This window comes from Cervus elaphus, chromosome 1, assembly GCF_910594005.1.
Source record: "Cervus elaphus chromosome 1, mCerEla1.1, whole genome shotgun sequence".
NCBI classification, from domain to species: Eukaryota; Metazoa; Chordata; class Mammalia; order Artiodactyla; family Cervidae; genus Cervus; species Cervus elaphus.
The window spans coordinates 32234521-32258981 of record NC_057815.1 but is presented as its reverse complement, the minus strand read 5'-3'; the positions used below and the strand labels follow the sequence as shown (position 1 = coordinate 32258981).

The window sequence follows — 24461 nt, the reverse complement described above, 5'->3', positions numbered from 1 at the left end:
TAACTGCATGGTTTCATCAGGTCAGGAAACCTTGAAGCCAAGAAATTAAAGAGTAGTCCTCTGTCAGGGACAGCCCTGGAACTATGACATAACCAGACATGAAACTTTTCTGGAAGGAATTATTCTTAACCCAGGTCACTCAAGATTCCCACGAGGTCCTACTGAAAATAAGCTCACCTTATAAAATCACAGAATACATGGATAAAAAGTCCACCAAAGACCCAATAAATACAAACAGAACCTAAAGTTAAAAAAACAAAACCAAAAAACTGGACATCATGAAACAAATAATAGGCAAATCTGAAGGTACATACCTAGAAATGAATAGCAACTTTTAAAAGGAGAAATCCAATGAATAATTTAGAAAGGAAATTATATAGCGACAAGAGAATTCATGAACTAGAAGACAGATATGAAGGCATTATAGAAAGATAAAGTACTAGAAACACAGAGGGCTTAAAAGATAAAGAGAATAGAATGAGAAAGTCTAATAAACATTTCTAAAAAAAAAGTAACCATACTGTATCTGTGAAATTTGTTCTCCATATCATAACACCTTCATTATTGAGCAGCACTGAGTGACCTTACTATTGAAAATCCAACATATTTACTTACCATAGTATATAGATGGTTACAATTTTAAAGTTTTTCCCTCCTTTTATAGACTAATATTAACTACTTTATCATTCATATATAATACCTGGGAAACAAGTTTTAATTAAAAGCTACATCAAAGTTAGCAGTGTATTTATTTCTTCTGACTATAAGAGTGATTTTACTGATTCAGTGATTCTACTGAAAATGATACAAGTATGTACTTGAGAAAAAAAAACAAATATTTAGCCTAGAATTACAGCATGATTGACAGTTATGTCTAAAGTGTGAGAAAACTATTGCTTGAGACTTTAGGGAATTGAAGCAAGTGTTAAACATTTTAAAAAAAAACAACAGTAATTCACTTAGTTCAATATTAATACTTATTCAAAGTATGTGGGTGGGTTAACAATGAAGGCCAAAATACAATTTATAAAGGCTGAATCCAAGGCAGTCATATGCTTAATATCACACCCAAGCTTTCCATCCTGGGAAAAGTCGGCTGAGATTTTTCGGGTCCATGGCCTGCTGTATGAGCAAATTCACCTGTCCACCAACGCTGAGCACGGTTCCCTCCTCTACTCCTTTCAGTTTCTCTTGCAGTCTCATCAAGACACGTTCAGCTACTTTATTGAAACTCTGGTCAATATCACTAATGACAAAAACACAAAAGTTTTAATGAGGTGGAACAGTTTAAAGGGTCTTGGGAACAGGAGAATCAGAACAACTGTCAACAGATCCTGCTCACCTGAGATTTCGTTTGCATTCCTGGTCATCTGCATTTGGAGTGGAGTGGAGCTCACTTTCATCATCTGGCCTCTGTTGTAAATATAAAGCTTTTAAAGGATTCATGGTCCAGTCAAAGAGAGGATCGTAGAGGAGGACCTAGATAGAGAACATATGCATTAGAAGAACAATGCGCACATTGACCAGTATTATAATAGAGACCAATCACACGGCAGTTGACTGGGATGGAGGGGCAAACTTATCACATGTGCTTCATGCTTCCTTGTGGAGAAAACTGCACTAACACGATGCTCTGGGCTTCTCCTCCCATCTGAATCCATTCTTACTCCCAACTGGAGGCTGACATTGTCTGACCCATGGTTCCTGACTGAAACTAATCAATTAAAAGGACATAAGCACTAGTCACGTTCTTTCCTTCTCTCTCACCTCTTGATGAGTGTGGTCCTAGGTAAGAACATTTGCTTGTGGGCCCCAATTCTCCAAGTGGGCTGGACCAAGGGATAGATTAGGTTGTGGACGGTGGACAGCAGAAGCAAGTCTATTTGGACCTTACTCCTAAGCCATATTCTCTAACAGTTATATCAGTGATAAACCAGACATTCTGATCTCTTACTTTTTTTAGTATTATTTAATCTAATTTATTATATTTCTACACTATAAAGCTACTCTTTAAGTTCAGACTATACTCTTTTAAAAAATTTTTTATTTATTTTAATTGGAGGATAATTACAATATTATGATGGTTTCTGCCATACATCAACATGAATCAACCACAGGTATACATGAGTCACCCTATCATGAACCCTTTTCCCACCTCCCTCCACACCCTAGCCCTCTGGGTTGGCCCAGAGAGAGCACTGACTTTGGGTGTCCTGCTCCATGCATCGAACTTGCACTGGTCATCTGTTTTACATATGGTAATATACATGTTTCAATGCTATTCTCTCAAATCATTCCACCCTTGCCTTCTCCCAGAGAGTCCAAAAGTCTGTTCTTTACATTTGGTCTCTTTTGCTGTCCTGCATGTGGGATTATCATTACTGTGTTTCCAAATTCCATATATATATATGTATATACATATATGCATTAATATACAGTATCTGTGTTTCTCTGATTCAACTTCATTCATATAACAGGCTCCACTTTCATCCATCTCATTAGAACTGACTTGACTGCATTCCTTTTTATAGCTAAGTAATATTCCATTGTGTATATGGACCACAACTTCCTTATCCATTCATCTGCCAATGGACATCTAGGCTGCTTCCATGTCCTAGCTATTGTAAAATAGTGCTGCAATGAAGAGTGGGGTACATGTGTCTCTTTCAATTCTGTTTCCTTTGGGGTTTCTGCCCAGCAGTGGGATTGCTGGGTCATATGGCAGTTCTATTCCCAGTTTTTTAAGGAATCGCCACACTGTTCTCCATAGTGGAGGTACAAGTTTGCATTGCCACCAACAGTGTAAGAGGGTTCCCTTTTTCCCACAACGTCTGCAGCATTTATTTGTAGACTTTTTGATGATGGCCATTTTGACCAGCATGAGATGATACATAATTGTGGTTTTGATTTACTTTTCCCTAATAATGAGTGATCTTGAGCGTCTCTTCATGTGTTTACTAGCCATCTGTATGTTTTCTTTGGAGAAATGTCTGTTCAGTTTTCTTACCTATTTTTTGATTGGGTTGTTCGTTTTTCTGGTGTTGAGCTTCATGAGCTGCTTGTATATTTTGGAGATTAATTCTTTGTCAGTTGCTTCATTTGCTATTATCTTCTCCCATTCTGAAGGTTGTCTTTTTACCATGCTCATCATTTCCATCGTTGTGCAGAAACTTTTAAATTTAATTAGGTCCCACTTGTTTATTTTTGTTTTTATGTCCATTATTCTGGGAGGTGGATCAGAGAATGTTCTGCCTGTTTTCCTCCAAGAGTTTTATACTTTAGGGTGTTACATTTAAGTCTTTAAATCCATTTTTGAGTTTATTTCTGTGTATGGTGTTAGAAAGTGTTCTAGTTTCATTCTTTTAAATGTGGTTGACCAGTTTTCCCAGCACCACTTATTGAAGAGACTGTCTTTTCTCCATTGTGCATTTTTGCCTCTTCTGTCAAAGATAAGGTGTCCATAGGTGTGTGGATTTATCTCTGGACTTTCTATTTTGCTCCACTGATCTACACTTCTGACACAAAGCCAGTGCCATACCGTCCTAATGACTGTGGCTTTGTAGTAGAGTCTGAAGTCAGGAAAGTTGACTCCTCCACTTCCATTCTTCTTTCTCTAGATTGCTTTGGCTATGTGAGGTTTTGTGTGTTTCGATAAAAACTGTGAAATTATTTGTCCTGGTTCTGTGAATGGTACTGCTGGCAATTTGATGGGGAGTGTGTTGAATCTATAGATTGCTTTCGGTAGTATACTCATTTTCACTATACTGATTCTTCCAATCCACGGACATGGTATATTTCTCCATCTATTTGTGTAATCTTTCATTTCTTTCATCAGTGTTTTATAGTTTTCTATATATAGGTCTTTTATTTCTTTAGGTAAATTTATTCCTAAGTATTTTACTCTTCTCATTGCAATGGTGAATGGGATTGTTTCCTTAATTTCTTTTTCTGATTTTTCATTGCTAGTGTATAGGAATGCAAAGGATTTCTGTATATTAATTTTATATCCTGCAACTTTACTATATTCATTGATTAGCTCTGGTAATTTTCTGGTGGCATCTTTAGGTTTTTCTATGTTGAGGATCATGTCATCTGTGAGAGTTTTACTTCTTTTCCAATCTGGATTCCTTTTATTTCTTTTTCTTCTCTGATTGCTGTGGCTAGGACTTCCAAAACTATGTTCAATACTGGTGGTGAGCATGGGCACTTAAGTATGTCTTTCTGTCCTGAAGAGTTTCTATTGAAAGACCAGCAGTTATACTAATGGGGATCCCCTTGTATTTTATTTGTTGCTTTCCCCTTGCTGTTTTTAATATTTGCTCTTTGTGTTTAACTTTTGTTAGTTTGATTAACATGTGTTTTGAGGTTTTTTGCCTTGGGTTTATCCTGTTTGGGACTCTCTGGGTTTCTTGGACTTGGGTGGCTATCTCCTTCCCCATTTTAGGGAAGTTTTTGACTATTATCTCCATAAGTATTTTCTCATGCCCTTTCTTTTAGTCTTCTTCCTCTGGGACACCTCTGATTTGAATGTTGGGGTGTTTAACATTGTCCCAAAGGTCTCTGAGGTTGTCCTCATTTCCTTTTATTCTTTTTTCCACTCAGCTTCATTTATTTCCACCATTCTATCTTACACCTCACTTATCCTTTCCTTCTGTCTCAGTTACTGTACTGTTGGTTCCCTCCATAGTCTTTTTAATCTCAGTTATTGCACTGTTCATTATTGAGTGACTCTTTTATTTCTTCTAGGTTCTTGTTAAACATTCCTTGCATCTTCTCAATCCATGTCTCCAGTCTATTTATCTGTAACTCCATTTTGTTTTCAAGATTTTGGATCATCTTTGCTATCATTATTCTGAATTCTTTTCCAGGCAGACTCCCTATCTCCTCCTCTTTGGTTTGGTTTGGTGGGTTTTTATCATGTTCCTCTACCTGCTGGGTATTTCTCTGCCTTTTTATTTTGTTTAGATTGCTGATTGGGGTCCCCTTTCTGCAGGCTGGAGGGTTGTGGCTCCTCTTAATTGTGGTGTCTGCTCCCTGTGGGTGGGGCTGGACCAGTGGCTTGTCAGGGTTTCCTGCTTGGGGAAACTTGTGTCTGTGCTCTGGCCGATGGAGGTGGATCTCTTCTCTCTGGAGTGCAATTAAGTGTCTAGTAGTGAGTTTTGTGATATCTATGGGTTTGGTATGGCTTTGGGCAGCCTGACTCCTAATGTTCAGGGTTGTGTTCCTGTTTTGTTAGAGAATTAGCATCAGGTGTCTCACACTGGAACTTGCTGGCTCTTGGTGGAATTTGGTTTCAGTGTAGGTATGGAAACTTTTGGGTGGGCTTTTGTCTATTAACGTTCCCTGGCATCAGGAGTTCTATGATGGTCTAAAGTTCTGGAGTTGAGCCTCCTGCCTTTGGGTTTTGGTTCCCCTCTTAGTAGCCTCGAGATTTCTTCACCCACAGGGCTTCTTTGCTTATCTTGGCTTCCTCTGTTTGCAAGTCTCTTCAGTGTCTAATCTCTGCCCTGACACGAGGAAGTGAAGGTGACCACTTATTCACGCTCACTCACTCAGTTGTGCTGTGGAGAGGAAGGGACACTGCAAACAAAACTGGCTGATATGTGGGTGTGTGTGGGGAGTCCTTGCAGTGGATGGACCACACTGAGTCTGCTGCAGCCCAAAGCGGCATGTACTTCCCGGGTCCACACTGCTCACGCTCCCAGGTGCTCCGCGAGGGCACTGTCTCAAGTGGACCCTGCATTTTGAGGACTTCCCAGGTCCAAGCTGCTCAGGTGATCGGGCGCTCAATGAGCACACCGTCCCAGGTAGGCCATGAGTCTCATGCACCCACCCAGTCCTGGCCGCCTGGTTTCCCAGGTGCACCACCAGGGCACAGTCCCAGGTGTGCTATGTGTCTCTTCTGGAAAGTTGGTCTCAGGCTGTGACGCTCCAGGCCGATGTGATCTGTCCAGGACCCCAGCAAGATGTGGTTAGTGACTGGCAGCCTGCTCACAGTTTAGCGGGAGATGTGATCTCGGGGCCGAGACTGCAGTGGCCCCTTGCCTTCTGCCTCTGGCTGTCACATTCCTGCCTCCCTGCCTCCAGGAAGGGAGGGTCGTAAACAGCAGCAGGCCTGCTCTCCTTTGGTATTCTCTAGGGCACAACCTTTTGTTCTGTGAGCACGCCAAGTGTCACCATGCCAGTTACAGCCTTCCTGCAGGAAAGGTCCATCTTTTTTTTTGTCTATCTGGCATTCCCATGGTTAGGGTTGCTATGCCCCTTTAGCCCCCTCAGATTGTCCTCAGGCCATTTAAACCCAGTCCTTATCCTAAGGACCAACGATGCAGCCCACACCCAGCCCACACCTCCATGCCCAGCCCCTACTTGCTGCAGGCAGACACAAGCATCTGAACTGTTTCTCTGTGGTAATTGCGGTTAGGTGCGTATTCCTGGTGTTTTATTTTCTGGTCATGTTGCCCTCTGAGATTCCAAAGCTCCCCACTGATCCCTCCTGTTATTGTGTGGAATCTTCTCCTTCACAACTCCCTCCCCAGGACAGGTCTCTGTCCCTAAATCCTCTGTCTCTCTTTTCGTCTTTTATCTTTTGTTCTATCTCCTTTTAGGTTGCCTTTCTGGGTGTTTGGTGTCCTCCACGAGTGTTCAGAAGTTGTTTTGTGGAAGTTGCTCCACATTCAAATGATCTTTTGATGTATTTGTGGGGGAGAAAGTGATCTATCTCCCTGTCCTATTCCTCTGCCATCTTCTATATATCATTCTTAAGGTTCTTTCTTTTTCACTCAGTTCCAAATTTGGGTAGGAGAAAAAAGGTATAATTTATTGAAAGCTCCTCAGAACCAAAGGTCTAGTGCTATGGTTGGCATTCTGAAATCTATATATGGAGCAGTATTTGAATACCAAAATAATTTGCAAAAATAATGACAGAAGAGTAGACTAAAATAACATTCCAGAGGACCGGGATCCAGCAAAACTCTTGAGAAGTACCCTGATAAAGCTGAAGATACAAAGTCCATAGTGAGGTCAACTGGGAAACTACTCTTGAAGACTGGGACAGCCAAACCAAATAATTTGAGGAAATTCAGACAGATTTATAGAGGAAAGAATAGGCAGATCAGTGTAAAATATACAAAGCTTATAAAGCTTATGTTACACAGTTATTGCAGGTGGAGATGCAGATCACTTCTCAAGTCTGAAACTCCCCAACAGTTTCCATCTTACTCACTAAAATCTAAAGTACTCACACTCATGTAGGAACCCCTAGATAATCTGTCCACTCTTACCTATCTAATTTTATATTCTGCTACTCTTTAAACAATGAGGTTCCTGAGCAATTTGGCATTCAACCAGTAAAACTTCTGAGGCATTAAGGAAATTACCCTCTTCCACCAAGTGGTAACTCAGGATTCAAATACCAAAGGAACCCCTAAATCTACTCAGGCACAAAAAACCTTTTGACTGAGACTGAGCAGAATAAAATACTGGGGAATATATTAAATTTCTTTGGATCTTAAATCAATTTGAAAATTTTAGATTTTTTTGGCTTAAATGCAAAAAAGCAAGATAATTTAATTTTATATCTTGACTTCTACATTATTGACACATCCATGTTATCGTTTATTCTTGCTGCAGAACCAATGGCAAACTGTAATAAATGATATCATGTATAAACATAATATGGGAAAAAGGAAAGCTTTTCCAGCCTTGAGAACAGCACATCCTTGGAATTAATTTTATCAACATAGCATTGGGACCTATTTTAACCCTCTTTGTACCAAAAATCTATATTGCCACCAGCAGTTTAAAGATCTATAAAGAAGACTTTGGTTTATAAAGGTTGCAGACACAGGACCACCCTAAAAGACTATTAATTTCACCCTTGTTGGCATATAGTTCCACCCACGGTTGATCACAGGTTTAATGGTTAATGCCAGTGAATTAACAGAGATTCTCAACCTTGGCTGCCAGTAGGAGAGTTTTTTATAAAATACAAGTGTTCTTGTCTCATCCCTAGACGTTCAAATTTGGTCAACAAGTGTTGTTTAAAACAATTCTACTTCCAAACTTCTCTGCGGAGATACTCTCCTGGTCTTTTGCCCCCCATACCCTGGACTAGGAGAGAACAGGACTGCCTCGGGTACTCAATTCTCACTTGGGTAGAATTAATGTCATAAGTACTGGAAATTCGCTGGACTTCCTTCCCTTTCTGCACTGATCAACATGAAGCAGCAACCCTGATGGAGTGTTTAGACCCTGTAGGCCCAAACCCCACTCAGTGGGCTGTCCCCAGGCTAAGAAATTAAGAGAGGCACTGAGGTGGCGCCAGGAGCAAGCCAGATTGGCCCTCACTCCTTGGTCATGTCCTGCAGTAACAGTGCTGACACTCTGATCTCCATCTGTCTCACTACACGGTTATGAACCTGGGCAGGGGAAAGGAGGTAAAATTTACTGATTTCTCTTAAAACTCCAAAGGAAACCATTCTGGAAATAATACCATACAAGGTAACTAAGTTGTCAGCGCTGCTGTATGTATTGAAGACTCAAGGTTACTTACAGTGCTGTACATTCCAGGAAACCTGAGGGGACTGAAGGCATTTCTAAACCACTATTAACTCTCCTGCTGCCAGTATCATCCCACATCTTTAAAACAAAGAACTGAACCTCAATCAGTGCCCTCCTAACAAGATAGCAGTTTGTTAGATAGAGAAATAAAAATTTCCTTATAATATACTTTACCTCTACAATGGTTAACAGCGTTTCCTTAGAATTTCTCATTACCTCCATGGTTTTCTCACAGCATCTACAAACACATTGTAAATATGAATTTACACCAACATTTTCAACATATCTTTATCTCCTATATATCCCTGTCTAGTGTGCTGAAACTATTTTTGTTAATAATTCCCAAATTAACATCTCAAAGAGCACAGTGCTTGGTACAGTGAGTTTTCAGTAGATGTTTCTGAAAAGAATATAAATAGGTATGTGAATATAAGCTTAGCATTTATAAGAATAACATAGTACTACTATGAAACATTTCTTTCAGTTGATTATTATGGTAGTCAATAGTTTACTTTCACTAGAGTCTGCCAAGTTAAAAGTTGAGGGTGTAGACTAAAGAAAGAATATTGAGTATGTAGACCTATGCTGGGAAAGCGACAGGGAACTGTAAAGTTGGCAGGAATTGCTATCAGACCATAAACTTCTTTAAGGTAAATTATGCACCCAAGAATGAGCACCCAATAGAAGTTCTGATCAAAAAAAAAAAAAAAAGATTTAGCTAGGACAGAGGTGTGAAAAGTAAAGGCAGGCTTTTTCAGAGGCAGTAAGGGAGAACAGTATTTGTATTATATTGAGTGACATCCTAGGTCGTTTGAAGGAAGGAAATTACTGTTTCTACCCATAGTCTTTTCGTTAGTAGTAGTAAAGCACTGGAATGTAATTCTAGCAATGCATTCTACAATCTTTAGAAATCAATAATCTGAATAATTTGACACCAAAAATCATCTACCCTACCTTACTTATTTGGCTTACCTTCTGAAAACACCTTCAACACCAGTAATGCCCATCCCATCCACAATATCTCTGGTAAGTCTAAAAGGAACTGTTTCTGGAGTAGGAAGGATTTTGCCCTGTTCAAAAGCAACTCCTAAATTAAAAAATATAGTGAGGTTAGGAGGTCACATAGCTAATTTACTTTCCTCTAAACTGGCCTGTGAACTTTGCAGAGGCACCAAATAATTAATCACCAATAGTCAATCAGTACTAGAACACACAGTCATTTATTCTATGCTCTGCCTGCCTTATCTTCAACATGCTCCAGAAAAATCAACCTCAAATTTTAAAAAACAAGTTAAAAATTATTTATTAACATACAATCAGAGAAATCTATATTAAAGGGTGACTTTTAAGAATAAGGTAGTGAAGGGTAGAATTTAAAATGCAGAAGATATGCATATATATCTTTTACCCATTTTCCCCCAATGGTAACGTCTTGCAAAAAACTATAGTACAATATTACAACTAGGATGTTGACACTGATACAATTAAGATATAGAATATTTCCATCACTATAAGGATCTCTCATGCTATATTATTGTTGTTGAGTCGCCAAGCTGTCTGACTCTTCATGACCCCATGGACTGAAGCACACTAGGCTTCCCTGTCCCTCACCACCTCCCAGAGTTTGCCCAAGTTCATGTCCATTGAATTGATGATGACATCCAACCATCTCATCCTCTGTTACCCTCTTCTCCTTCTGCCTTCAATGTTTCCCAACATCAGGGTCTTTTCCAATGAGTCAGTTGTTCGTATCAGGAGGCCAAAGTATCAGAACTTCAGCTTTAGCATCTGTCCTTCCAATGAATATTCAGGGTTAACTTTCTTTAAGATTGACTGGTTTGATCTCCTTGCTGTCCAAGGGACTCTCAAGAGTATTCTCCAGCACCACAGTTTGAAAGCATCAATTTTTTGGGCTCTGCTATATTAGCTTATGCTATATTAGGCACATCTAATTACCTCCCAAGGCCTACCCCTACTCTCTCTTCTTCTAGTAATCGCTGATCTGTTTTCCATTTTTATAATTTTGTAATTTCATGCATGTTATATAAATGGAGTTAAACAGTATCTAACCTTTTGGGATTGGTTTTTCACTCAACATAATTCTCAAAAGAATTATCCAAATTGTCATCTATACTGAGTTCCATTTTGCTTAAGCATTTGCCCATTTAAAGGACATCTGGATTGCTTCCAATTTGGGGCTATTATGAAGAAATCTGCTATAATTTGTGGTATAGGTAAGTATCCTTTTGTGTGCTGAATTTACTAACTGTATATCTTCTTTGATGAAATGTCTATTCATGCCTTTTACCCATTTAATAACTGTTTTTGGTTTGTTTATACTGGTGAAGTTTGAGAGTTCTTAGGGGCTATGCTTTAGGTGTCAAGTCTAAGGACTCTTTGTCTAGCCCAAGTTGCTGAAGATTTTCTCCTTTTCTTTCTCTGTTGTCATACTGGATGATTTCTACTCTTCTGTCTTCATGTTCACTGATCCTTCCTTCTGCTTCTTGAGCTTAACCACTGAGTTTTAAAATTTTAAGTATTGCATTTTACTGTTCTAAAATTTCTACCTGGTTCTTTCATATGTCCTATTTTTATGCTGAGACTGCTTCCATGCTGAGACTTACTACCTTTTCACTTGTTTTTTAAACATGTTTAAATTGCTCCTTGAAGCATTTCTATGATGGCTGCTTTAAAATCTTTTTCAGATAATCCTTTGTCATCTCAATGCTGATATTTATTGTTTCTCATTCAAACTACGATTTTCCTGACAAATGATTTTCAATTGAAATCGACCTTTTTGTATATTACATAACGAGACTCTGGATTTATACTTCTGCTTTTGCTGGCTTTTGAAGTAACCACACAGAAGTAACTGCTAAGTGATGATAGAAGGCCAGATTCCTCACTTGGCCTCCTCTGACATCCAAGAGGAGAGGGGTTTCCTTGCTATAGCTGGGTGAGACTGAAGTCCAGGCTTCCTGCATGGTTTCCACTGACACTATGGGTGAGTTGGAGGAAAAACAAGGTTTGAAAAATATAGACAAGGAGGTAAACAGAATATATGTTACAGTGCAATGGTCTAATATATTGTTATTGGAGTCCCAGAAAGAGAGGGGAGAATATGGATGGGTACTATGACATTATTATGATTTAGAATATAGCAGAAGTGACACTGTGCCAGTTGCATGCTAGCCCTTAACTTCCACTTCCTTCCTCTTGGAGCCCTGAGATATGTTATAAGAAATTCAGGTTATATGGATGATTCACATCGATGTTTGGTAGAAACCAACGTAACACTGTAAGGTAATTATCCTTCAATTAAAAAAAACAAAAGACCTCAGGCAAAGATGAACAAATCTTAGGGAGAACTACTTAAAAAAAAATAAACTAATGTACTTTTAATCAAATACACAAAAAAGTTCAGGTTACTTTGCTATACAGAATGGCCACATGGAGGAGCAAGGAAGCATCAAATGTGTAAGAAGCCATCCTAGACACTGGCCCAGTTTAACCCTAAGGCAAATTCAGCCCCAGGTTCTGACTACAATAGTATGAAAGATCCTAAGTGAGAACTGTCCAGCTGAGTCCAGTCAACCCATAGATGATGAGAGATAATATTAGTTTTAAGCTACTAAATATAGGGTGGTTTCTAATGAAGCAATGGATAGTCAAAGAGAGACACACAGAAAAGTGAATCAATTAACAAAGTCATTCAAGTGTATGGATATTGAGATTTTACAAAACAAACCTATGTAACCAGCATTCCAGAAGACCCACCCCGTCTCCCTAACAATCATGAACCACCTCTTCAAAGGGTTACCACTATCCTGACTTCTAATACTGTAGATTAATTTTATCAGTATTATACAGTACATATTCTTTTGTACCTAGATTCTTTCACTTAATATTGTATTTGTGAGTTTTCCATGTTGTGTGTGGCTATAGTTCATTCAATCTCATTATTATATAGTATTTCATTTCATGAATACAATAAAATTCATTCATCCATTTTCCTATACAAGTACTAACCAGGCCCAAGCCTGCTTAGCTTTCAAGATCAGACAAGATGGGATACATTCAGGGTGGTATGGCTATAGACCATTCATTCATTCTATTTGTGATAGGGGTTAGGGCTATTTCCAGTCTGGGGTATTATGAACAGTACCACTATGAACATTCTTATATACATGGTGTGCATTTCTACTGCAGCGGGATTGCTGGGTCACAACTCCCAGCTTTAGCAGATAATGCTGAACAGTATCACAAAGTAGCTATACCAATTTACCTTTCTCATTAATAGATGCCTTTAGCATGGCCTGAACATAGGTTGGCATACTACTATCGCTATTTTGTCCCTTCCAGACCACTGTTCTTTCATTCTCATGCAAAATTTCACTCCTCTGAATTCCCACATTCAGGCTCTAACAACTCCACTCATTCTCATATTTACTATCCCCCAGCTTCTAAGAATTACTCTCAAATTCATTGAACGTTGACATGGATCTAGCTCACGATCTTCCTCTCTGTCCTAACTCTGGAATTCGTTCTGGGGAAAATCATATGATATCCTTGATCTTATCTGTTCTAATGAAATTCAGTTTTACTCTCTCTTAGCAAACCGCTAAGCAATAACTTACACTATACAACTTCAGTTCAGTTCAGTTCAGTCATGTCAACTCTCTGCGACACCATGGATTGCAGCATGCCAGGCTTCCCTGCCCATCACCAACTCCTGGAGCTTGCTCAGACTCATGTCCATCGAGTCAGTGATGCCATCCAACCATCTCATCCTCTGTCATCCCCTTCTCCTCTTGCCTTCAATCTTTCCCAGCATCAGGGTATTTTCCAATGAGTCAGCTCTTCGCATCAGGTGGAGTATTGGAGCTTCAGCATCAGTCCTTCCAATGAATATTCAGGGTTGATTTCCTTTAGATTGACTGGTTTGATCTCCTTGCAGTCTAAGGGACTTTCAAGAGTCTTCTCTAACACAACAGTTCAAAAATATCAATTCTTCAGCACTCAGCTTTCTTTATGGTCCAACTCTCACATCCTGGAGATGTGAGAACTGGAAAAACCATAGCTTTGACCAGATGGATCTTTGCTGGCAAAGTAATATTTCTGTTTTTTAATATGCTGTCTAGGTTGGTCAAAGCTTTTCTTCCAAGGAGCAAGCATCTTTTAATTTCATGGCTGCAGTCACCATCTGCAGTGATTTTGGAGCCCAAGAAAATAAAGTCTGTCACTGTTTCCATTTTTTCCCATCTATTTAGTATGAAGTGATGGGACTGCATGCCATGATCTTCATTTTTTGAATACTGAGTTTTAAGCCAGTTTTTTCACTCTTCTCTTTCACTTTCAAGAGGCTCTTTAGTTCCTCTTCACTTTCTGCCATAAGGGTGGTGTCATCTGCATATCTGAGGTTATTGATATTTCTCCCAGCGATCTGGATTCCAGCTTGTGCTTCATCAAACCTGGCATTTTCCATGATGTACTCTGTCTATAAAGTTAAATAAGCAGGGTGACAATATACAGCCTTGACGTACTCCTTTCCCAATTTGGAACCAGTCCATTGTCCCATGTCCAGTTCTAACTATTGCTTCTTGACCTGCATACAGATTTCTCAGGAGGCAGGTAAGGTGGTCTTGTATTCCCATCTTTTTAAAAATTTTCCAGTTTGTTGTGATCCACACAGTAAAAGGCTTTTATCATAGTCAATGAAGCAGAAGTAGATGTTTTTCTGGAATTCTCTTGCTTTTTCTATGACCCAATGGATGTTGGCAATTTGATTTCTTGTTCCTCTGCCTTTTCTAAATCTAGCTGGAACATCTGGACTATAAAACTTATCTTCTCCTAAAACAGTACTTCCTAAGTAATCTTAAATTCTACATTCTAATCAAAATCTCTTCTCCTCTACCCCTTTATTCTTATTAAATAACCTTCAAACTCATCAAGATTTCTAGTTTATTAGTCTCTCTTCTTTCCCTACGCAGCTCAGGGTATACCCTACAAAGTTGATTACTCTTGCTAGTACTTTAAATTTTCCTGGCCCTTTGTTCCTCTATACTTACCATTTCAAAGTAGAACTTAACTCTAACCAGTCAGAATGGCTGCTATCCAAAAGACTACAAGCAATAAATGCTGGAGAGGGTGTGGAGAAAAGGGAACCCTCTTACACTGTTGGTGGGAATGCAAACTAATACAGTCCACTATGGAGAATGGTGTGGAGATTCCTTAAAAAACTGGAAATAGAACTGCTATATGACCCAGCAATCCCACTCCTGGGCATACACACCGAGGAAACCAGATCTGAAAGAGACACGTGTACCCCAATGTTCATCGCAGCACTGTTTATAATAGCCAGGACATGGAAGCAACCTAGATGCCCATCAGCAGACGAATGGATAAGGAAGCTGTGGTACATATACACCATGGAATATTACTCAGCCATTAAAAAGAATTCATTGGAATCAGTCCTAATGAGATGGATGAAACTGGAGCCCATTATACAGAGTGAAGTAAGCCAGAAAGATAAAGACCAATACAGGATACTAATGCATATATATGGAATTTTAAAAGATGGTAACGATAACCCTATATGCAAAACAGAAAAAGAGACACAGATGTACAGAACAGACTCTTGGACTCTGTGGGAGAAGGCGAGGGTGGGATGTTCAGAGAGAACAGCATTGAAACAAGTATACTATCAAGGGTGAAACAGATCACCAGCCCAGGCTGGATGCATGAGACAAGTGCTCAGGGCTGGTGCACTGGGAAGACCCAGAGGGATGGGATGGAGAGGGAGGTGGGAGGGGGGATCGGGATGGGGAACACATGTAAATCCATGGCTGATTCATGTCAATGTAAGGCAAAAACCACTACAATATTGTAAAGTAATTAGCCTCCAACTAATAAAAATAAGTGGAAAAAAAAAAGAAAAAAAAAAGAACTCTAAGGATATTGAGGACTTCTGGAAGAAATCATATGATGACACTACAAATTTAGGATTATTATCTTAGGAAAGCATCCCTTAAAATACTTGGCAAGTCTTACATATCCCTTTCTAGTCAATTCGTGGTCTCATTTCCACAGTACCCATTTAAAAATTTTTATTGTTCTTTTAGGGTCAATTACCATCCCTCCAATTCTTAGCAAATAAACATGTTTTTCAGTTCTCAGAGAAAATGGAATAGCAAATATAATTTCTCAAATTCTTTCCCCTCTGGCTAAAGACTTTCCTAATGATAATGTGTTCATCCTTTCTTCTTCTACATGCTTCCAGTATAAAGCCAACTCTCCACACTCATACTTTATGATTTCCCTTGCTATTTTAATTATCTTTGACTCTCTCCTATAAGTACCACTCATTACTTAAGAAAGCAAATGAGCGAGTTCTCTGGCAGTTCAGTGGTTAGGACCCCACACACTCACTGCCAAGGGCCCAGGTTTGGTCTCTGGTCAGAGAATTAAGGTCCTACAAGTCATGCAGTGTGGCCAAAAAAAGAAAGAGAGCAAATGAATAAGAACAAAAACACCTCAAAATCCCAAAAATGGGTGGGGGAGGGGACCAAATAAGTACCTCCCATCTCTGCAGCAAATTTCTCTTCATTCTTCTCTTACTTCTAAACTTGCAGAACAGTTCCACATTATTAGCCTACATGTCCTTAACTTCCGTTCAATCCTTGCCTTTTCACAGCCTCACTTCCTCCATTCTATCCAAAGTTTACTAAGATTAATTAATTAAGTTTAAAGGCCTATTTTCAGCATTCATCTTATTTGACCTTTCTGCATCAGATACTACTGAGCACAGTGCTTCTTCCTCCACGAAACTTTATTCTCTCTTGGCTACCAAGATAGCCCTACTTCTAGTTTCTATGATTCTATTACTTGCTGATTATTCCTCATTTTTTTTCTGACTCAGCCTTTTTCTTCCCCTGCTTTCTTTTGGGCCATGCTGTGCAGCTTGTGGGATCTTTGTTCCCCAACCAGGAAATGAGCCTGGGCCCTGCGCAGTGAGAGCGCTGAGTCCTGACCACTGGACCACTGGGGAATATCCAAGACTCAGACTTTTGAATGTTGGTATTCCTTACAATTCTATCCTTAGTCCTCTTCATCAAGAGTGATGTAGAAGATTAGAACCTCCTCTAGTCCAGTGACTAACTGTAATCTATTTGCTTAAAGTTCTACATCTCTTACTATTTTCAACATCTTTACTTTCCTATATATTAAACTGCCTACTTATCCTGGAAATGCCATTAATACCTCAAAACTACACACAAAACTAAGCTCACCAGTTTCTTATTTTCCACAAAACCTGCTGTTTTCCTTATTTAGAAGCTTCAATTATCTTGGAGTCCTCTCTCCCATTGTTTCCACATCTTATATCACTTGGTGCAAAATTACTACAAAAATGTCCCTAAATCCAATCTCATTGGTCTATACAACTTTAGTCCAAATCATCTCTTGTCTAAACTATTATAATCTCCCCTAACTTGTATTCCTACTGCTAACACTGTTCTCCAAATTATCTTTCCAATAAACAGGATTATGTCCTGATCAAATATATCTTCATTCACTTTCCATTGTTTAAAAGATTAAGTTGAAACTTCTTGGCCTGGTTTTTTATAAACCAGTCTATATCTCAAGCTACTCAACTACATACGAACTTCATTCCAGCCACACTTAATTTCTCACCATTCCTACAACATGCTATATCTTCAATATCCTTCCCTTCATTATCTGCTCTATCTTCTCTCTAGATTATCCTTTCTTTCTCTTTGACCTGGCTTAAATGTCACTCATTATCTGAAGCAGAATTAGCTACTCCCTCCAGTATCACTGTGTTTAAGCTTTTTTTTTTTTAAATAAACAATATTTATTGTTTTGATATATCCGTCTCTCTTTCATACTTGCAAACTGGTAGGCAAACAACAACAAAAATTTCTTGATGACCAAATATTTACTGAACAAAGAAATATATCTTTGGTTACTTACCTAAATCTATATGTACAAGTTCTGCTGACTGCTCATTTATCAAGATATTCTGTACATGTCTATCACCAAGTCCAAGTATGTAACCAACTAGAAAAAAAAAAAAAACCACCTGAAATCACTGATATCATCTATTTCTATAACACAATTAGCCATAATTTGAACTAATACTATTGACTATTAGGCTTTTTTGCCTACTAAAGGAAATTTTGTACATTTTGTACATTTCCTTTTGGCCATGCTCAGTTTAAGTCAAATCTTGCCAGCTATTTTAATTTATACAGCATTTTACAAATCCTAGATGATTTGTTTAAAAAAATTTTCCCCTGCTGGCTTCCCTGCTGGCTCAGCGATAAAAAATCTCCCTGCCAACGCAGGAGACACGAGTTCAATCCCTGATCTGGGAAGATCCCATATGCCTATGCCGTGGAGCAACTGAGTCCATGTATCACAACTAAAAAAATTTTTTAAATAAATTTAAAAAATAAAAAAAATTTTCCCTTTACTAATATGTACATATATTAAAATATTTGTACTTATAAAAATAAGTGTGGTTAAAATTGAGACCTATTATTTACCAAAGCAGTGCATTAAATATACTCAAATATTTATTAAGTATACTTTTAAATTGAGATGCCTATGGGTAAGTTCTTCATTCTTCAGTGAAACTTTCTTCTGCTTGATGAATTATATTTAACAGAAATTAATCATTAATTAATTTAATCAGGTATATATCCAGGAAAAACTACATTTCTATTTTTAAGACAGATGATAGCATGCTTTGAAATGTTTTTAACCTAATGAAAAACACCATGAGATATGTTACAGAAAAAATAGTGAACAGAGTGTCAGGATGCCTGGGATGCATGGCTAGCTCTGTCATTAACTGGGTCTACTTCCCTGTTCATAAACTAAATTAGCAGAATCAGATTAATGATTCTCAATATAGAAAAAAAGAGGGCTTCATTATTACCCAGAAACTTTTCAAAACATACATGTCCTGCCTTCCTGATATATTGTATCTAAGTGATGAAAAGTGTTCTTTTATTAAAAACAATAGATCACTGATATATTCCTGTTAGTTTCTATACTCTAAGATGTTATTAAGTGCTAATTAACTGTTAATTCCAAACTCTTAGAAATTAAAAAGTCAGAATATATATTGTACACAGAATATTTAAATATATATCATTATTCCTATTCCTATTAAACAGAATCAATCATTGGGTGTTAATATCATAGTATTATAAAGGCTGTATGCAAAAGACCAGTAACAATTAAAGGAAATAAATGGAATTATCATGAGTTTTATTATTTTCCAAAGAAAATCCCAGAAAATAATACATTGAAGGGAGAGAAAATAAGACATATTCATTATACAGTAAAGAAGAAAAATAATCAGTCTTATTTCTCTTCCTGGAAAAAAAGAAATTCTTTCCTGTCAAAATAAGAAGAGCTATATTTAGAAGCTAAGAATCAGGATCAACAAGAAACACAATGATCTAATGATGGTGGCTTGGTAAAAACCACGATCACCATCATCATCTCCCTGTAACATAGAATGTAGGAAGTGCTGAATCTACTAAAATGTATAAGAAGATTACCAATAGAAGAAGTAGCCACACTCCGAGTATAAGCCAATCGTTTCTCAAACCACACTGCTGGATCCAAGAATTTTTCCATGCAGAAGTAACGGAAAACTGGTTGAAAATTTTGGCAAATCTCCACGAAAGCTTCATATTTCTCTTCAAAAGACTTTTTCTGCACATCCTTTAATAGATAAAATATAAAATTGTTTTCTCAGTACTGTGTTCAACTAATATGTACTAGGAGTTTCAATAAGAAAACGGTACAGCTTTTTCCGGTAAGCGGCCTGAGCTGACCCCTAAAAATGGTGTGCTATTCACTCGACCCAGAAAACGCCACAAAATCATGCAAATCAGGAGGTTCAAATCTTCGTGTTCACTTTAAGAACACTCGTGAAACTGCCCAGGCCATAAAGGGTATGCATATCCGAAAAGCCACCAAGTATCTGAAGGATGTCACTTTAAAGAAGCAATGTGTGCCATTCCGTTGTTACAACGGTGGAGTTGGTAGGTGTGCACAGGCCAAACAGTGGGGCTGGACGCAGGGTCGGTGGCCCAAAAAGAGTGCTGAATTTTTACTACACGTGCTCAAAAATGCAGAGAGTAATGCTGAACTTAAAGGCTTAGATGTGGATTCTCTGGTCATTGAGCACATCCAAGTGATCAAAGCCCCCAGGATGCGGCGCAGGACTTACAGAGCTCACGGTCAGACCAACCCCTACATGAGCTCTCCCTGCCACACTGAGATGATCCTTACTGAAAAAGAACAGATTGTTCCTAAACCAGAGGAGGAGGTTGCACAGAAGAAAAAGATATCCCAGAAGAATGAAGAAACAAAAAGTTATGGCCCGGGAATAAATGCCACAGAAAATAAATGCAAATAAAAGTCATGAAGTGACTAAGTGACTAAGCACACACACACACACACGAAGCTACAAGTCTGGTCAGAGCAGCAATTAATAACAAATTTCTCAAGGGTTCTCTACTGCTTACAGGATAAAGTGCAAATTTCTTAACAGTTCATGAAGCAACCCTCCACTTTTTGACTAATGACCACTGCTTCAGTCTCATCTATCCCTCCTCAAACACTAAGGCTTTGCCATCTTTACCTGCCTGTCCGTGCCTCCTTCCCTTTTGCTTCTGTGTTCCTTCTTCCTGGAAAACCAATTCATTTATAAAACTCACCTCAAATGAAGTCTTTTTTTAAAATAAATATTTGTCTATTATTTATTTGGCGGGTTAGCTCTTAGTTGCAGTACACAGGATCTTTCATTGTAGCAAGAGGGCTTCCCTCTAGCTGTGGCACATGGGCTTAGTTGCCCATCAGCATGTAGGACAAAGTTGATGAGCTTTTAACTGTCTCCTCTGATTGCTCAGACATTTTTAGAGGGCAGACCAGGGATCAAATCCACATCCCTTGCTTTGGAAGATCGGTTCTTAACCACTGGACTACCAAGTCTTGAATCTGATTCTCTCCACTCTTTCCTGTCCCAGGTAGAACTGATCACTTCGTCCTCTGTCCCTACACAAACCCTTCCATCACAATCCCTATAGTGCTTTACCATACATTTTTTAAAAATGTGTAACAGAAAGCACAACAAAAGAAAAAGTAAATAGATTTTAGAGTTGGACAGACAAGGTTTAAATCTTTGTGCCATTATTTATTAGTTCACTGACCTGGAGGAAGCTAAATTCTCAGAACTTCTTTTCATCTTAAAATGGGATAAGTATGATAGTAATTACTCATATTTGTGAAGTCCTACCATAGAACCCAATAAAGAGGAGACATTCATTAAATGTCACTGATTGGGTCAATGAATGTCACATCAGATGGCCAGTGTGATGTGATGCGGCAAAAGTCTTGGAAGGTCTCTCTCTCTTTCATAACTTTTTCTTTTTTGGTTTTAGTTAGTATTTTGTTTGTTAAGAATTACCTTGCCCCAAATTGGAAGCAAACTGGCAAACACTGTCATCTGACAAGGGTTGGTACAACATAGTTTAAAAACTTCCCTTTTTCATTCACACAAACTTTCATTCTAGTAAGCATACTGTCTTATACAATTACCTGATGAAATTAAAACTTTTTACATTCTAAAATATTTGATAACTGTCAATTTTAATAAGCTACCAGATAATCTTGCAATAACATATGTGTTTGAATGTTACTCACCATCATTTTCTTTTGGCAGTAATTGGCACTGAAATCCTTCGGCCTGTATCTTTTATGAGCACCATTCTCATTGTTAACAAGAAATTCACCAATAGGGACAGTTCCTGTGCACCATTCAAGAACACCGCTTCGCTGAGAAAGGGGAACCACCTGAAGTTACAGATTAAATACCTTTTGATTATGGATAGGCGTTAAAGAGCATGTGAAGATTATTTAATTATCAGAGTCAGTGTGAAGCATTTTTTCAAGTTGCATTACTACTTTTCTGTCCATAGGAAGAAAGCAACTGAAAATAAATGAGCTCAAACAGTAAGATTTTCTAGCCTGATGCTTAGACTTCTAAGAACCTGCTCTTCTCTCAATTTTCAGGATTTTCTGAGGGGTCAATCCTGTTAATTGTACTCATCATCTGTGACTGACCAAGCCATACTAAGGTTACTCCCTCTAGCACTTTGCTTTCCTTACAACTTTAATATCAAATTCAAAGAATTTCACTTTGGAAGACATCAAATGTAGTCTTAATTTGGGTATACTTTAATAATTGAAAGTGTATGTATTCTTGCTTTGTAGTCTCATTAGCTACACCAAGAGGAAATGTATTCTTAAACATACTGTAAAATGAGCACTTTTACTAGAAAGATTAAAATGATTAAAAATTATGACATTATAAATATACATAAAAGTATAAAATAATATAAACACCCTTTTACCTACTAAACAGCTTTATGAAATATAAGATTTTTCTTATTTGCTGGGAAAGAGACAAAACTCCCTTTGTACTCCTCACTGACCCTGTGCCCCTCCATACCAACAAGATGACGGCTACCTTGCTTATCATGTTCACATATTTTGGGGTATACAGTACTTTTATTTCAAAGCTTTATATATATATACATATATGTAGGGCTTCCCTGGTGGCTCAGCAGTAAAGAATCTGCCTCCAACGCAGGAGGCACAGGAGCTGTGGTTTCAATCCCTGGCTAGGGAAGGTCCCCTGGAGGACGGCATGGCAACTCACTCCAGTATTCTTGCCTGGAGAATTCCATGGACAGAGGAGCCTGGAAGGCTGCAGTCCATAGGGCTGCACAGAGTGAGAAACAACTGAAGCAATTCAGCACAGCACAGTATATATATGTAACTGTAAGCTTTAAATATTTATACTACATGTATGTTTTGCAATTGCTTTTTTCTCAATCAACACTATTTTATTAATACCTTTAACTATGTTAGTACATTTAACCCTAACTCATTTGTTTTAACAACTCTGCATTGTATAAATATACCATAATTATCCAATTTATACAATTGGAAGACTGATTAATATTTACATTGTTTCCAGATTTCCCCAATGCTGCTATGAATTAGTGAATTAGTGCTATGAATTAGTCTAGTAATGAATATATTTCAGTTTTTCTAGGGTATACATGTACCTGGACATTGAAGAGCTGGGCCATTTGGGACATGCATCTTCAACTTAGTTAACATATACTGGCAAATAACTATCCAAAGTAGTTTTACCAATTTCTATACCCATTAGCAGAGTCTATTCTATAACCTCCTAACATGTAGTATTTATCAAGACTTCCACATTTTGCCAATCCAAGAGGTGTGTAATAGTATCTTATTGTGGTTTTCATTTGTATTTTCCAGATTCCCAGGAAAGCTGAGTACAATTTAATAGGCTCATTGGCTATTCAAATGTTTTCTTCTTGTGAACTGTCTGTTTGTATTCGTCACCCTTTTTTTTCTCTTTCATGGCTTGTCTTTTTATTACTGGTCTGTAATAGCTATATCCATATTCTGTACATAAATCCCTTGTTATTATTAATAACAACGCTTTTTGTTATCAACATTTAAAAATTTGTTTTCTCAGCCACCTGTCTTTATAGTGTCTTTAACTCTATACATTTTAAATTTTAATATACTCAAATATGTTTTATTATTTTATGTTGTGTCTTAACATGGAAGAGATTTCATTAATTTATTAACTATGTTTTCTGAGAGTCTATTACGTCTTACACATGATGCTAGGGCACTGAGAGCAGCAATGAGGCAGATGAAGAACATGTCCTTACAAAGCTTCGTTCTGGTGTGGGAACACACACACTAATAGGCATTTAATGATGCCAGATAACAAGTATAACAGAACAAAACAGACATTTAAAAAAGTAACAGATACTTTTTTATATGGTCAGAGAAGACATCTCCGAAGAGGTGACATTGGAGAAAAGCCTGAAAGAATAATAACCTAAGGGAAAAGTTCATGCAGAGATCTGAAGAAAGAGTATTACAGGCAGAGGGAAGTGAAAAGCCCTGCAGTGAAACAAAATCGGCATTCAGTGCTTCAGTCCTCAGCCACCACTCCCCACCCCTTGCCTGCGCATACCCCTACTGTCTCCTGCCCCCCTGCCCTCCCCCTGAAGCGGTCCCCAGCAGCTGCGATCCCACAGCAGGGTGCATGCCCCTCCTATGTGGGCTCCCCCTCAGTTTTTAGAGAGTCTGGGCCTTGAACCCTTTATGACTGTCCTCTCTAGATGAGCAGGCTCAGGGCCAGCACCCTGTCTCAAAGATACCAAAATGAGGCTAGTTCTGGATGAGCTAGTTGGTGGGGCTCAGCCTTAGGAAAACACTGCTGCTCAGATCCAAAGACCCTAAGCTCCCAGATGTTGACAGGCCTAAGCCCTGGAGCCTGGTAGAACAGGAGCCATGCCCTGAAGTTCCTAAGAGGAGCCTTTGCAAAACATTTGTGTTTTAAAGCCTTTTTCAGGGCTTCAGGCTTCCTTTTGCCCTGTACCCACCCACCCTGGTTAAAGGGGTGAGTGGAAGGGTTTGCCAAGGATCATGGGCACAGAATAGGCCCTGGTACCAAGGGTCTCAGGCTACTCATCACTTTTCTTATAGGAGCAAATGAGGCAGGGCGGAGAGGGCTGGTCCCTCCTATCTCCCCATCTTCCCTCAGATGTTAAACTGTCTCCAGGCAGAAGGAGCCCAGTGATTGCGAGTCCCACGCTGTGTATCCTTCCCGAGCCTGTGCTCACTCTCAGGGCCGAGAAGCTCCCAAAACAAGGCCCTCTCTTTAGGGGCAGGGCCGTAATCTCGGGAGCAGTGCTAGATCACAGGCATTTTGGTAGGCAACAATGGAACAGGTTCTGGCTGCC

At 38.6% G+C, this 24461-nt stretch overlaps 1 protein-coding gene across 1 annotated transcript in view; it reads right to left on the bottom strand.

Moving 5' to 3' along the window:
* Positions 1 to 730: 730 nt before the first annotated feature.
* ATM (ATM serine/threonine kinase) overlaps positions 731 to 24461 on the bottom strand; it is a 143409-nt gene continuing 119678 nt past the window's right edge. The window contains exons 58-64 of the mRNA XM_043898421.1: positions 21304 to 21453; positions 19152 to 19317; positions 17551 to 17637; positions 9532 to 9646; positions 8734 to 8797; positions 1343 to 1479; positions 731 to 1246 (exon numbers count right to left, since the gene is read on the bottom strand). Coding sequence (XP_043754356.1) covers positions 1063 to 1246; positions 1343 to 1479; positions 8734 to 8797; positions 9532 to 9646; positions 17551 to 17637; positions 19152 to 19317; positions 21304 to 21453 — 903 coding nt within the window. The 3' untranslated portion in view covers positions 731 to 1062. The remainder of the gene's footprint in view (positions 1247 to 1342; positions 1480 to 8733; positions 8798 to 9531; positions 9647 to 17550; positions 17638 to 19151; positions 19318 to 21303; positions 21454 to 24461) is intronic.